Source organism: Condylura cristata, unplaced genomic scaffold (assembly GCF_000260355.1).
Source record: "Condylura cristata isolate star-nosed mole 26May11 unplaced genomic scaffold, ConCri1.0 scaffold00013, whole genome shotgun sequence".
Classification (NCBI taxonomy): Eukaryota; Metazoa; Chordata; class Mammalia; order Eulipotyphla; family Talpidae; genus Condylura; species Condylura cristata.
In genome coordinates this window covers 28,799,360-28,814,722 of record NW_004567114.1, presented here as the reverse complement: position 1 = coordinate 28,814,722, position 15,363 = coordinate 28,799,360, and the positions used below count along the sequence as shown (strand labels likewise).

The following is a 15,363-nucleotide window of genomic DNA, read 5'->3' as shown; positions in this document are numbered from 1 at the left end:
ATTTTAATTTTAATTGATATTCCACTAGTTTATTATACTATGTGGCTTTCAGGAGTACAACTTTAACAAATCTACAATCTTAACAATGTGTGTACTACACCACACCCACCACCAAAGATCTGGTTTCCATCCAGTTCCAGTCGGTCACATCCCAGCCCCCAGCCTGTTCTCGTCAACTCCTTCCCCTACCATTCTGTGCTCAGGATCTATGAGTTTGGTTTTATTTTTTCTGACTTTTCATGTCAGACAATGAGTGAAAATCCCACAGTATTTGTTTTTCTTCTTTTGATTGACTTCACTTAGCATAATGGGGATACTCTCCCCCCACCCCAACTTTTATATCCCTGGAATGGAATAGTGGGTGCCTTAATAAATTCATTCTGGCATGCACATCTTCTGTCATCATGAAGTGCTTTGTCTTCACGTTGGGTTCAGGAGCCACTGGGTATGGGTAGGAAAGAGGTGGTGGAATTCTTCAGTATATCAAGGGCTAAGGATGCTATATTAGAAAATTCCCTAATATATCAAAAGCTGATGCCTTTTCAACCACCAGTCTCCACAGGTTCTCTTGACTAGTAGACAGCTTTTCCTTTCAGTTGAGTAGCTTCAACTCAGTGTAGCAACATTATTACCTCAGAGGATAAAGTAGATTAATTAAGAACTATAATATGTCTGGTAGGTAAAATAACAGCTGGGATCCATGGGAGAGAGAAAAAAGTTTTGGATGATAAATGGTTTTGGATGATAAAAGTTTTGGATGATAGGCCCTCCCTGGTGGCGCAGCTGGTTAAGGCACAACTCTGAGAACCTAAAGCCTCTTCTGCATGAGTTCGATCCCCGCCTGCCCCGGAGGTGACCACATGGCGTGGCAGACCTCTCCTGACCCGCCCGCTGCTCCCCTCAGCAGTGTACTTCGTTAATCTGCCTGTTCTGTTCCCCACTCTGTCTCTGGTGAAGCCTCTCACCGCCCCTGAGTCTCTGGCCTGTACCCCAGTTCTGTATGCACAAATAAATAAATAAATATTAAAAAAAAAGTTTTGGATGATAAAGATTTTTAAAGTCTGGTTCTAGCATTAGCTAGATTAATGCTTTTCATTCTTTGCATTTTAACAGTAGTCTGTTAGCTATTTAATAGGATTGTCTTCAGCTGATATCTTCAAGTTTATTTTTTAGTCTGTGCCTGACATTATGTTATAAAGAATTTCTAATATACAGAAAAGTTAAAGCATATTTTACAGTGAACATCCACCAATTCTACCATTTATCTTTTTGCTATAATTGATCACGTATCTAAATTTATCAATACCTCTGTCTGATTTTTTAAAAAGATTTATTTATTTATGCATACAGAACTGGAGTACAGGCCAGAGGTGCAGGGGCAGCGAGAGGATTCACCAGAAAGTGGGGAGCAGAACAGGCTGACTGATGAAGTACACTGCTGAGGGGAGCAGCAGGCGGGTCAGGAGAAGTCTGCTGCGCCATGTGGGTCACCTCTGGGCCCAGAGATTGAATTTGTGCTGAAGTGGCTTTAGCTTCTCAATGCTGTGCTTTAACCCGCTGTGCCACCAGGGAGGGCCCCCTCTATCTGATTTTAATACATTTGATATTTTTATATGTCTAGTTAGGTTTTATAGGATAAGAAAGTAAACATCTGTGAAGCCCTAAACATTCGTGAAGCAGTACGTTTTAAAGAGTTGTAGAGTAAGAATTATTCTTAGCCAGAAATATTCTTTAAAAGTCAAAGTGAGGATAGACAAAGAATTATTTAGGAGGAAAAACAGCTGCTTGGGAAAATAATTTCATCTAATAGATAACCCGCCAAAACATTGTTTTTGATATCATTTTTTTAGTTTCACTTTGCAAGTTATGCAGGCTCAGCTCTTATTGTTTTCACTAAATAGCAACATTTATGAGCAGCAGAGGAATCAAGTAAAATGTTTTAAAGAAAATACTTTCAGGTTGAAGGTTAATAATAAAATACTCACAATGGCCTAAGGTATCAGTCTGTCAATACCACTTCCTTCAGACAAGATACGGAATCAAATTGCTTAGCCTTCCTTTACACATGACTATAGAGTCCACAGTGTTGGCTCTTTTGGAGTTCTGCCAGCAACTCCAAATAGCATGAATAGGTCACAGGGTAAAATCTTGATTATGATTCAAAAAGGAGGCGTAGTCACTTTCCTCATAAGCTGTGGAAACACTAGGAAACTATGCTCTGAGGCAGGGCAGCTTCTGTGAGCCTCTCTTGTTTTCTGGCCATGTGTGTTTGCTCGTAAGTAATAATGGGCATTTTTCCCTTTTACTTCTAGCTCACGTCTTTAACTGAGATGGACATGATATGACCTGCACTGATTCAAAGGATGGCAGCTAGCCCAGTGCTTCCCGCTGAAGGTGAGCAAGGGTCCTTGGGCATCGATGATCTCCACATTTCTCTGCAAGGTAAGGAAGGCTGGGAGAGGCAACACCCACAGCAGCTGTGGAAACCTTACTCCACCTTGTCGCGGATCATATGGCTCCTGTCTCTCTTGTGGCATATTCTGAGTGTGTATGTTTTCCAGTTGTAGAGTCTTTCAGTGTATTTAAATATATGTGTTTCAGCTCTCTAAAGTAAGGAATACCTAAAAGCAATTCTTGGTACCTCAGTTTCTCATTCTGAGTGCACCTATTTTATTTGTGCTGAAAATGAGGAAGTTAACTCGGTTAGCTTAATGTTGCTGTTTCTTCTTCTTTTGCATCTTTTTGCATAGCCTCTTTTAAATGTAGAACTTAATTTGCCTTCATAGGAAGGAACTAATAATAATATTATAAGTGAATGAGTTTTCATTTGTGTGACTTGTGTGTCATGTATGCAGAATATATATTGTCCGTATTTTTGTAATGTTTCTTGTGGAGTCTCGCAATGTTTGTTTTGTATTTTGAAAATTCACTAGCCACTAGACTTTTTTGTGGATGGTACAAATCTTGGTGCTAAGTAAATTTAGTAAGTTTAGAAGAAAGAAGGCTATGGCAAGTCTTTAAAGAGGTTTATGTAATTATGTATTTTGAAGTGATTTTAAGATCATTATGACAGTATTGTGCAACATTATTAGAATATCACTTAGAAGTCATGGATTTTGAATCATTGATGATATAGATTCTAAAATGGCTGACTTTCTGATATTTTTTTTTTAAAGATTTATTTATTTATTCATACAGAACTGGGGTACAGGCCAGAGATGTGGAGGGTGAGAGGATTCACCAGAGACAGAGTGGGGAGCAGAACAGGCTGACTGACGAAGAACACTGCTGAGGGGAGCAGCGGGCGGGTCAGGAGAGGTCTGCCACACCATGTGGTCACCTCCGGGGCAGGCGGGGATTGAACTCATGCTGAAGCGGCTTTAACTTCTTAGTGTTGTGCTTTAACCCGCTGCGCCACCAGGGAGGGCCTTCTGATATTTTTAATGAAAAATGTGTATTCAATGATTAGTTTCTTGACTGAGGTCAATAGATATTGCAGTAAACTATTTCTATGTGTAAGACTTTTGAAATAATTATGTAAATTTGTGTAGAGTAAGAAATATATGTTGAGAGGTAAAATTCTTTTTTTTTTAAAAAAAAGATTTCATTTTTGCATAGAAGAATTGGGGCATAGGGCAGAGATGTAGCAGTAAGAAGACTCACCAGAGACAGTGGGGAACAGAAAAGGCAGATTGACAGAAATACATTGCTGAGAGGAGCAGTGAGTGGGTGAAACAGGAGAGGTCTGCTGTGCTGCATGGGTCAGTGTTGGCCTTCTTGGTGATATGCTGAGACTTAACCTCTAGGCCACCAAGGAGGCCTGAAGGTAAAATTCTTAATGTTAAGGATTTTAAAAATTCTGAGTAAAGAGATTTGGGAAAATGTTATATAATATTTATAAATAGCTGAAGTCAAATTTTCATTTAACTGAAAAACAAATCAATGCTTTAGCTTTTCTCTGACATTTTGGTTGCATGTAACCTAAAACATATAGGAGAGATACTCTATGCAGTACAAATAGGTAACTCTAATGTCTAGTCTGACAGTAGTTCTTGGACCTTGAATGAGAGACTTTATCTTTTTTGAGTCTTAGTTTCCTCATATTTAAAATGTGATTAGAAGATAGTAGTTACCAGAAGGAGTAGGGTAAAGGGTGGAGGGATGACAGAGAGAGGCAGATGGGGTGTGGGCACAGCTGGTTTGGTAGGAAAAAAACAATAAAATACAACAGATCTTGACACAGATGATGACTATTTGAATAAATATTTTTCAGGGAAAAATGTAATAATTTCACATAGAATAAGGTTACATACCTGTATTATATATCTAATGCTATCTAACTCTGAAAACATGCCTATTTTAATTAATCTAGCAAATGTAGCCTAGCTTTTATTTCCCACAAGTTATCCTAGTTCATGCTAAAGAATGTTTGAGTTAATTTTCATTATTTTCTGAGTTTTAGAAATAATTTATAAAGGACTTATAAAGCACATAGGTAAAATATTTTTTACAGATTAATTTTGGCAGTTTTTGGAGGATGATATATTCTCTTCTGAGGCAAACAGCAGGGGACAGGTATCAAAAAAAGTGGGCGAGGGAAAACTATAAAGAGATGGGGGTGTTGGATCACGGGTGCTTTGGTCATGGGGGAACTGCAGAGACTACACCTGAGATGAGAAATCAAATACTGTCTAAAAATTATGGTGATGTAAGAAAGCAAATAATTTTTAAAAATTATCTTTAATGTACAGCATACAGAAAGATGTAACCAAAGACCTTACAGTTTCCCCTGGAATCTTCCCTGCCTCCTCATCCCACTGAAAGGAGCCCAACTTACCTGTCCCTGTTCCTCCTCAGTCAACCTCAGTGAACCCCACTTTCTTAGGCTGGGGCTCACATGCCCTCCTCTGCTCCCCCAAAGTGTCTGTATTAGTGCCTATTTTTATAGTTACTGTACTTAATAATTCTTCTCCCCCCCCACCCCCCGCCCAGTGTGCTGAGACCACTGTGGCATATGCTCTGGCCCATGTAATGCCCTTACCTGTCTCATCATACTTCATCTCCACAACCACATGGTGAGGTAGATATTTTTATCTTCAAGGTACAGAGGCTCAAATAGGTGGAATTACTTTTCCAGAGTCACATGCCTGGTGAGCAGCAAAGCTGGGTTTTGACTTGGAGGGTAGTTTCTTTCCACTCGCTAATTCCCCTTCTGGTCCATTTCAAAGGACAATTTGAAAAAAAAATCTTTCTCTAGAAACCCTCCCCCCTCTGTATTTTAGCTTTATTCAAGTTAATCTATACATAGCAAATGTTTACATCCAGAATGTGTGTGGACATCTTCAAGTAATGGTAATGAACTCAGGTTCGTAAGTGGCTCAATAACTGGCAAATTATTGAGAAATGAGTGGTTTTTTATAACAAGTTTTGAGTTATACTAGGTTATACAATCTGCTTTACAGTGGAAGGTGAGTCAGGGCAATTTGGAATGCCAGGGTGAATGATTTTCCTTTGTATAGTTAGGGGAGTGCGGTGCTGGGTGCATTGCTCTATAGGAGGAGAGGTGGAAACTAATACTGTAATGTAGTCAACTTGACACTAGAAGGGCTGCCCCCCTTAGCCAGCACCTCAGGGATATCAGCCAAGAAGTTCCCGTGTCTATAGAATGGAGACTTAACTCCCCAATGACTAGGTTCCCAAGGTTAAGTTCTTTATTATTATCAACAGATTTATAATGTTGGTTTCAGCCTAAGTTGTTGAGAGAAAGGGAGGAAGGGAAGAACAGAAGTAGGAATGAAGGAAGGAGAGAAAAAAGATGGAAAGAATGAGCTTATATATATATTTCAAGTAACTTTGGTTTCATAGTAGTAGTATTAGCTATTTGGACCAAAAATTGATAGACTCTATTGTATACATTATACTCAACTGCAGGCTGTTTGCAAAAAGTCTTAAAAGCGCTTGGCTTCATGTGCTATGGAAGCAGGCTTGTATTTCACAAAATTCACGTGGGCTTAATGATCTTTGGAGTAATATGAGAAAAGAGCTTTTATGTAATGTGAGAAGCTTCGGATCACTGCTCACAAGAAAGTTGTTTTCTTTCCCCCCCACCTTCATTTCAGAACCTTTAGAGAGGCAGTTAGAGGCATAGTGTGACCTATTTAACTTACAATGCCTACTTTATTTTAGCCAAAACTTATCTAAGGTGAGATGATTGTGGCATTACCCTGACACAGAATCATATACTCCAGAAAAGAAAGTATCTGAATTGAAATGTGGCGACTCATTGTTGAAACACAGGGAACACAGAGAGCCCATGAGTGCAGGGCCTTCAAGGGCTAGGCTCTACTTTGCTGGAATTCATAGTGCAGGACCACGAGTCCTTCTTCTTGTTCGTCTTTTTGTGTGGCTTTGAGGAAGTGTCTTTATGAAGGGATTTCGCATATTTGATAACAAAATAATTTGCTTTGATTATGCACATTGAGTCCTCTTAGGGCCAACACATTATATTTATCTGTTAAGAAGAAATAAAACTGAAGCAGCTTTCAGTAGGGGATATTTGTATTCTCTTAGTCTAAGGAGGGGAATAGCATCAAAATTGTTGACTTGTTGGGGGGGAAAAATGGGATTTTACACCCACGGAATATGGATATTAAGGTAGAGAGATTCCAAGATTTAGAAGCTGAGCTGTGTAGGGTATTAGTCATAGCAGCACATATAATGCTCACATTATTGACTGCTTCTATTTGTATGTATGTATGTATATGTATCTGTTTTCACAAAGTTTTTTTAATAATTTATTTTTAAAACCAAGATAGCCTTAGATGACGCTCCCATTGAGTATCATCACTGTAATGAGCTCACCACCAAATTCACTACATTTTTAATACTGTCAAATAAGACCATCACGTATTGTTTTATATAAGTCTGTTAAAAGTAAATTATGGTGGACGAAAGATTCTGTGTACAAATGAACTCTTTCTTGAGAACTTCCTATGTCACGGAAGGATTAAGAGTATGATTCAAGTGGAGGACCTATTTGGAAGTCAAATTAATAATGAATGAAATTCACTGCCAAACAAGCTGACTCATCTCGTCAATGTTGTAAGTGACAGGTCTGGCAATTTTGAACTCTTTTGGATCCTTCCTTTATATGTTTCAGTTTTAAGTTATTTCTTCTGAACAGGTAAATATAATAATTTGTTGTCCACAGAGAACACAATCAGTTTGCATTACCAAAGCAAATTATTTTGTTACCAGAAATGAGGTAGACAATGTGTGAGAAAAGCCAAGTGTGAATACTGAATATTATCATTAACTACACAAGATTTGGGAAGAAGAGTGTATCCTGTTACCTCTGCCACCACACCAGGAATTAATTTTCATGCAGCCCTGCCAAAACACTGGAAAAGGCATCACCATCTGTATGAAGCTATAGAAAACTACTTTCAGCTCAGTTACTGTGTCATTTCAAACAAGGCTCATATGTTTTATTTATTGCTGTTATCATCTAGATGACATATTTTAAAAGATTAAGAAACCCTCTATGCCTTCTGGGTAGATATCATTACTGGATAGGGCTCACCCAGTGACATGTGAGTCTCTGCAGTTAGGTTATTATTTCATTTAAATGTACTCATTACTTACTAAACATCTTAGGGAGGCTTTCAATTTACATATCATTTGTAGTTGCATTAGCAATGATTTGTGTTCAGTGGGTTAGAATACAAGAAAAAGAATGCATTGTAATTTTTAATGTTATTCAGATGTTCGGTAAAAGCTGAATGCCGACATAAGCAGCTGGCTAGGTGTTAAGGTGTTAAAATGTGTAGATTGAGTCCAACTAGGAGGTGTGTAGCCTGGCTGTGCTTTGGATAATATGGAAGTGAGAAAATGACCCGGGCCCAGAACATGGCTATGAAGCGAGTTGAAGTTCCTAACCCTTGAGCCATGTTTCTAATGCCAGTACCCAACATGCAGATTCAACCGAAATACGACTGAAAATGTTGGCTGGGATATCTTAGATTTCAGTTTCAAGAAGGTGAAGAATAAAAATACATTCTACATAACCTGTTACTTGCTAGTGAGATATATCTTCTCACTGTAAAATCTAAACATTTTGGTAAGAACTCCTGGCATTTGTTGCCGTCTTACTGAACCCACTGTAATTGTTCCTTTTCCTGGAGATTCCCCTCATCTTTGGACAGCCATAAATCTCCTGAGTTCTTCCTAAATAGGATATTCTTGTATGTCTACTGTCAGTGAAGTTTCTGGTCTATTTTAGACTTTTGATAAATAATTATATAATGCATGAGTTGTCATTTTAATATAAAGAGCTATGAAGTTCTCTGAATGACCAGAATTGTGCAGTGTTTAGGAAAATCAACCATGTAGGCTAGAAACATAGATGTCTTTAGACCTGAGGCAGTGAACTGTATTCGTGATGTTTGGGGCTCAGTAGTATCAGATTTCTGAGAAGCTGTTCTGCCTTACTTGGTGAGTGAATGAGACCTTGGGAAGCCTGAAAATGGGATTAATAAATGACTTCTGGGTGGAATTTCTATCCATTTGCATCTAAGTCACCAACTTGGAATTTTGGTGGAAATGATGAATAAAGAGTAGGAAAAGGACACGTAGGGCTGTGGCAATATTTTTACTTCCTTAACTACTTCACACTGACCAGCTAGTATGAATTGAAACAAATCATCTCTGCAGTCTGTGTTGGCTGATTACATGATTATTACACCCAGAGAAAACGATCACATTCAGGTCCTTTACTGGCTATCAGTGCTCTAGTATCCCAAAACAAAGCTTCCAGAAAGTTCCTAGTAATACAGTAGCTGGTAATATCTTTTGCTGAGTTTTCTTGGAAGATAATTGCATTGATATTATAAAACTTTAAAATCTTAAAACTATCCTTACTGAATGAAAGTTGAAATGAAAACTCTGCAAACAGTTGAAGTGAAATAAAGTTGAAATGAAAACTCTGTGCTGGATAGTGTGTTTTTTTCAGCAGAGAGACTTTTTCCTTAGATTGTATATACAGTTTTGGTTTCTGGGAACATTGGTTCTGTTTTTTTCCAAGAGTTTAGGGATAAGCTTACTTTGTTCTGGGTCAGTTACATTTTGAAAACTAGGGCACGATAAATCCAGGGTCATTTAGAATCCTGTTAAAGTAGGTTAACAAAGATCTCATTCATTCCATATAGAAATCAAAATCCTTTTTAATTAACCCCATGAGACATACAACATTTTCCGAGCTTTTATGTATGTGTGTGTGTCAAGATGGGATGGAATTATTTAGAGCTTCAAGTAGCATATTAGGGAGAAAAAAAAATCTCAATATAGTTTCCATTGAAATCAGGAAAGTAAGATGTCAGTATGAGATTAATTTATAACCGTTCGGTGGGTTTAGTGTGTGATTTTATGCCCTGAATAATGTGGGTGGGAGAATAGTGGAGCTCATGCTATAGGTGCCTCTCCAAGAGATTACTTCCCTCATTTGATTTCAGCATTGGTGATTGCAGTTTCTCTGAGTGCCTCCAGTTTTCGAAAACATTCCAAAAATTTTTGCTAAAAGGTACTGCACTTGTTATTCTCAGTATGTTTGAGAACTGAAGTTTCCTACCACCAGTATTTTTAAGGTCATTTAAAAATGATAGATAAAAAGGATGTGAATAATTTATCAGAGAAATGGAATGTTCAAAGTTCTAAATCTGTGTATTTTTGGATACACAAAGACACATGGTAAGTGGCCACAGAAAGAAAATTGCCAGAAACGCTTTTCTAACTCATTGGTCCCTCAGTCTCTTTAGCCTTCATTGCACAAGGGATTACCCACAAGGCATCAGCTGAGACAGGGTAACAACCACCTGGTTCAAATGCTGAATGCAAACAGCCTTTCTTAAGTATGGGCAGGATTTGAGATCTTTCCAAAACATAAGAATTGTTGGCCTTGTTTTTAGTTAAGTAGGAGTATGAATAATGAGAACTAGTTCTCTTGTCTCTGTCTGCTTCAGTCTGAATATTTTCTTGCCTTACTTAACTCTCAGGGGCTTTTGATGCCTTCGAAAACAAAGTATTTCAAAAGTACAGGTGAATTCACACCACTTCATCACATATTTATGGGTTTTTTGTTTGTTTTAGTATGGGCTAATCTGTTCACTGGTTCATGTATCCATTCCTGAGACACCGTCTTGAGTCAAGCCCTTTCCTAGGTTAAGAGAATACTGAGGTGAACAAACTCCAACAAGTTTCGTATGCCTGGGGTGCTTGTATTTAAGTTAGAGAGATAATGAATCAAGAAAAACATCAGCATGTGTAATGTGCAATGCAGAGATTAAAAAGGTTTATATGCAATGGTCAGAGAAGACTTTTTGCTACAGGAGACATTTAGAAAGCATTTGAGTGACACACGTAACGGGAGAACATTCCATCTGAGGCGTTACTGTCTGGCTCAAGGAAAAACTGAAAGAAACAAAGTTCATGAATTGACAGAGCAAAGGAAGCCTGATGTGAATGAAATGTTCTGGGGAAGTGGCTGGCACTGGTATAGGAGAGCAAGGCTGGGCAGGGCTGGGCGGGGCTGGGCAGGGCTGGATCACATGAGACGTCTTTATGTGCCTTCCATGTGTGTGTGTGGGTGTCTGTGTATTTGTGGTGGATTGTCTGTGGCACAAAAGAGTCGAACTGAAAACTCTGATGAAATTTTGCCACTGAGGGCCATACTGCATAAGAAGGGTAAAAGATCTGGGCATTCACTGGGCTTCTTGAGCAAACTATTTCCTTTAATTAGTAACCTTTAATTCTCAGTTTCTCTCCTTTCCTTTCTCTCTCCCCTCCCCTCTCCTCCCCGCCCCCCCACCAGCCCCATATGAACATTACCACAGTCAACATCGCTACCATTCAAATATAGGTAACCTGGTCAGAACCACCAACCATGAGCCCATTCCAGGGCTCCACACAGCTGACTGAGTCTCTTTTTAAAATAAATTCAAGGAAGGGTGTGTGATTGGGAATCCTTGGAAGCTTTTGGTTAGGGTAGTAATGTTATGTGATTTACATTTTCCAGAAGATCACTCTGGGGAAAGGGGACTATTTGGGTGCAGAAGGGGATGTTCAAATCCAGGTGAGGTGTCATGGCCATTTGAACAGGGGGCTTGTGAGGGGATTTTTTTTAAGTGTATTTATCAGTGCTGGACATTGTTTTGGGTACGTAACAAAGAGAAATAGAGAAATTAAAGATGATTTTTAAGTTTTTATCTTGAGCAATTTTAGTAGTTGGTTATATAACTTATTACAACACAAAACTAATAGACAAATGAATTTTAGGAAATCTAGAGGGCTTATGTTTTGTTATTATAGCTATAAGATGCTTACTTGCTATCCATATGGAGATGTCGAGCAGACAGCTGATGTTATGATCCAGGGCTCTAGGGAGATGTCTAGAATATCAGCATTTGGCTGGTATGTTTGAATTTAAAGCCATGAGCTGGATGAGGTCACCTATGGAGTGTGTAACTACAGCAGACCTTTTAGTGAAAGATCAGGCTGGAAAGGAAAAGTAAGAAAAGGACATTGAGAAGGAGTAGCCAAGACTAATGTGGGAAAACCAGGCAAGTGTGGTGTAGAAACCCTTTGATGAAGTTGTTTCAAGAAGGAGACTCAATCACTTGTGTGGAGCCCTGGAAGAGTGTATAGTTGGTGGCTCTGACCAGGTTACCTGTATTTAAGTGAGGCTGACTGGAGTGAGTTGGAGGGAGGATGGGAGGTGAGGAAGAGACAGTAACTTAATATGTTCAAGAAGTTTTTCTTTGTAGAGAACAGAGGTATCAGGCACTTGCTGAGGGAAATGTAGGATATTTTTAAAGGTAGGAAATACTACTTTATAATTAATGCTTTTTCCAAGGTCTAAGTTGATTTATTGTTAGAGCTCTACTCATTGACTAGCTCATGCATTACCTAACAAATGCTTTTGAACAGCTGTGGTGCTGATCATGTGGGTGGCATTTAGCATGTGGTAGATAAACATGTATGTTCTGATAACAGGGACACACATTGGCACTTTGGCTATTGCAGTGAAATATGACCCAGGTTGCCAAAGGGGGAATATAGTATTAGGGAAGTGTGGTGTTAGGGATACCTCATCCAGGCTTGGGGCTCAGGGAAGGCTTTTTAGAGGAAGTGATTACTGAGCTTACACCTAGCTTACACCTAGATGAGCAGGTATTAGCAGATGAACAGGGTGAAGCTGGGAAGAGTACTCCAGGCAGTGGTGCCAGGCTGAATATGGCATATTCATGAAAATGAGTGTTTAGTGAAACTGAGGATTAGTTTTAGAGGAAGAATGTGAATGATGGTTCTATAAAGAGTCATATTAACATAAAGAATTTTTTCCCCCTAAAACCAAGGAGGAGCAGTTGAATGTTTCTGTGTAGAGACATATTCAGAACTACCGGGGCTGAATGTGGGGTGTGGCCTTCTGGGAGCAAGCTTAGAGACAGAGAAAGACCAGTGTAAGTCTGTTGTGATGGTCCAGCTGAGATTCATGTAGTCTGATCTAGGAGGTACAGGGGAGAGGGAGATAAGTGATAGGATAAGATATGATTATTAATTAAGACTTCTTCATTGGCCTGATTTGGGGAACATGAGGGAGAAGGAAGTATCAAAGATGACTCAAGTTTATCGTTGGGTAACTGAATGGATGGTAACTGAATTAACTCACTAGGGAAAAAGAATAGGACAACGTTGGTGAAGGAGGGAGTTGGTTAGAAATATGATTCAGTTCTGGAAATGTTGAGTGTGAGAATCCTGCAGAATAACCAAATGGAAATACCTGAAGACAATAGGGACACAGACATGTGATGTGAAGTTAAAGACTTGGAAGTCCTTAGTATATACACCGTAGTTGGTTTTATTGAGGTAGATGGAAATACCTAGAAAAAGAGAAGGTCCTAGGCTGAATAGTACAGAAATACAAAAAGGAAACCAAGCCCTTCATAGCTTCTGAGAAGGGGTATCCAGAGGACTCAGAAGAAACCAGATGAGTGTGGTATCACAGAACTGAAAGGGGAATGTTTCAAGGAGAGGGTAGGGACACTTGTCAGAAGGAGAAGATGGGCAGTAAGCACTTTGAGTGCTTCCTGGGCTTGGCAAGGGAAATACTAGAGGTGGAGAATCAAGTGGAGATGTTGGGGTAGAAATCAGTTTTTTTTTTTTAAAGATTTATTTATTTATGTATCCAGAACTGGGATACAGACCAGAGGTGCAGGGGTGGTAAGAGGGTTCACCAGAGACAGAATGAGGAGCAGAATAGGCAGACTGATGAAGTACACTGCTGAGGGGAACAGCAGGCAGGTCAGGAGAGGTCTGTCACACCATGTGGGTCACCTCCAGGACGGGAATCGAACTCATGCTGAACTGGCTTTAGCTTCTCAGTGCTGTGCTTTAACTCATTGTGCCACTAGGGAGGGCCCAGAAATCAGTTTTTACTGGATGAGAAGTGAATGATAGGTAAGAATATGGAGGTCTTACACCAGTCAGTGTATAGAATTCTTTCCAAAAGTTTGTGTGCGAAGAAGAGGAGAGAGAGAGCATGGTAGCTGGAAGGGCACAGACTTAACATTTGTAGGTGATTTCGAATTATAAGGAAAGAACATGGATTTGAACAGCCACATTGGAATTTCTTCTCCACCGGATGTGAGATCTAAGATACAGTTTCCAGGTTACTGAAGGAGTGAATACAATTCATTAATCTTGGAACTATAGTTTTCTCATTTACAAAATGCCTCCCTGACCATTGTAAGGCATGTGAAAGGGTGTCTTTGTTCCTTACCTTTCATATCCCTAGAAACAACTTGCTTTGGGCCCTCCCTGATGACGCAATGGGTAAGGATGCAGCACTGCAAACTAGCCGTAGCCACTTCAGTGCAAGTTAAATCCCTGACCCCAGAGGTGACCCACATGGCTCAGCAGACCTCTCTTGACCCATCCGCTGCTCCCCTCAGTAGTGTACTTGTCGATCTGCCTATTCTGCTCCCCACTCTGTCTCTGGTGAATCCTCTCACCACCCCCGCACCTCTGGCTTGTACCCCAGTTCTGTATGAATAAATAAATCTTTAAAAAAAGAAAACTTCAACAAAGTCTCTGAGCCCTTCCAAGTGTGTCTTAGGATACCCGTATGTTATAATAGGTTTACTATGAGGGACAGTATACTAATGTCGCAGTTTATTATTTCACCTCTTTTTTTCCCAGGCTCTTGCTATTCCCTTTGTGGTGTCAAGAGTCAGTCATACATGCAAATCAATCTTATTTGGAGAGGAGGTTTTCAAAGTGAGCAAATCAGAATCAGCATCTCTTTGAGTTGGGAGCCAAAACCCTGCATCTATCTAAACAATGGCCCTGAGTAACTCACCAGCATTCAGAAGTGTGGGAGTCCTAGACGTGTGTTCATGCTCAGGTCTCCTGGAGACTCTGGCTCTTCTGTACTCAGAAGTCACAGGTGCTCAGACCTTCACCCCAGGGGAGTTGTTCCAACTTACTAGTTTTGATTTTCAAAAGAAAAGCATTCACAGTTTTAGGTGGTGGATAAAAGATAGTAAGGAATAATGAACACATGTTAAAAGAAATCTAGTCCTTGCTATAACCTGTTAATTCCACAGGTATTTCTGAGCAGCTCAGATGAGTCAGAGGAGGGAGAGACACATAGCTCCTAGATTCTTGGCATTTTATCTGTATGTAGGTTCATTTTCATGTGCTAGAAATAGAAAATGTGCTTACTCAGAGAGCCCAGGGCTTTGTTCCAGTGAGACTGGAAGCGGGAGCCTCAGTGTTAAAGCCTCAGGTGTTCGCACAGGGTGTGGTTCACTCAAGTGCCAACACGCAGTTGCTGGGTTCTACATGTGAACGCCGAAGCAGAAATCATTTGTTGTATGTCACATATTTCCAACAAACCAAAGTCCTTCTTTCCTATTCATTCCACAGTTATTTTCTGAATTTGTTCACAGTGAACCGCTCGGTGGTAGGGGCTGCGGAGCAGTCAGCATTGCGGAGAGTCAGGCTCTCATGGAGCCTGTAGGCTAATGAGGAGGAGACAGATATTAATCAAACTCTTACAGATGATAGCTAGTTGGGTGGCAGAGTGGCAGGACAGCATTTTAGAGGTTTAATTTGAAATGCAGTTGATATACATAAAATACACTCCTTTAAAATATAAAAAGTTTTTAGTGTATTCACAGAGTTGTGTAACTATGACCCCATTTAACATGGGAACATTACCATCACCCCCCCCAGAGAAACCCCACCCTCCCCCCCAAGCTATTATTCCTCAGCCCTCCATTCCCAGCTCTAGGCAACCATTGCCCTCAT

At 39.8% G+C, this 15,363-nt stretch overlaps 1 protein-coding gene across 2 annotated transcripts in view; it reads left to right on the top strand.

Moving 5' to 3' along the window:
• The first annotated feature begins 2,363 nt into the window (after window positions 1-2,363).
• Window positions 2,364-15,363, top strand: part of SYNE2 (spectrin repeat containing, nuclear envelope 2) — a 239,253-nt gene continuing 226,253 nt past the window's right edge. For both annotated transcript variants that reach the window (XM_004681792.2, XM_004681791.2), the window contains exon 1: window positions 2,364-2,442. In XM_004681792.2, the coding sequence (XP_004681849.1) occupies window positions 2,364-2,442 (79 nt within the window). The remainder of the gene's footprint in view (window positions 2,443-15,363) is intronic.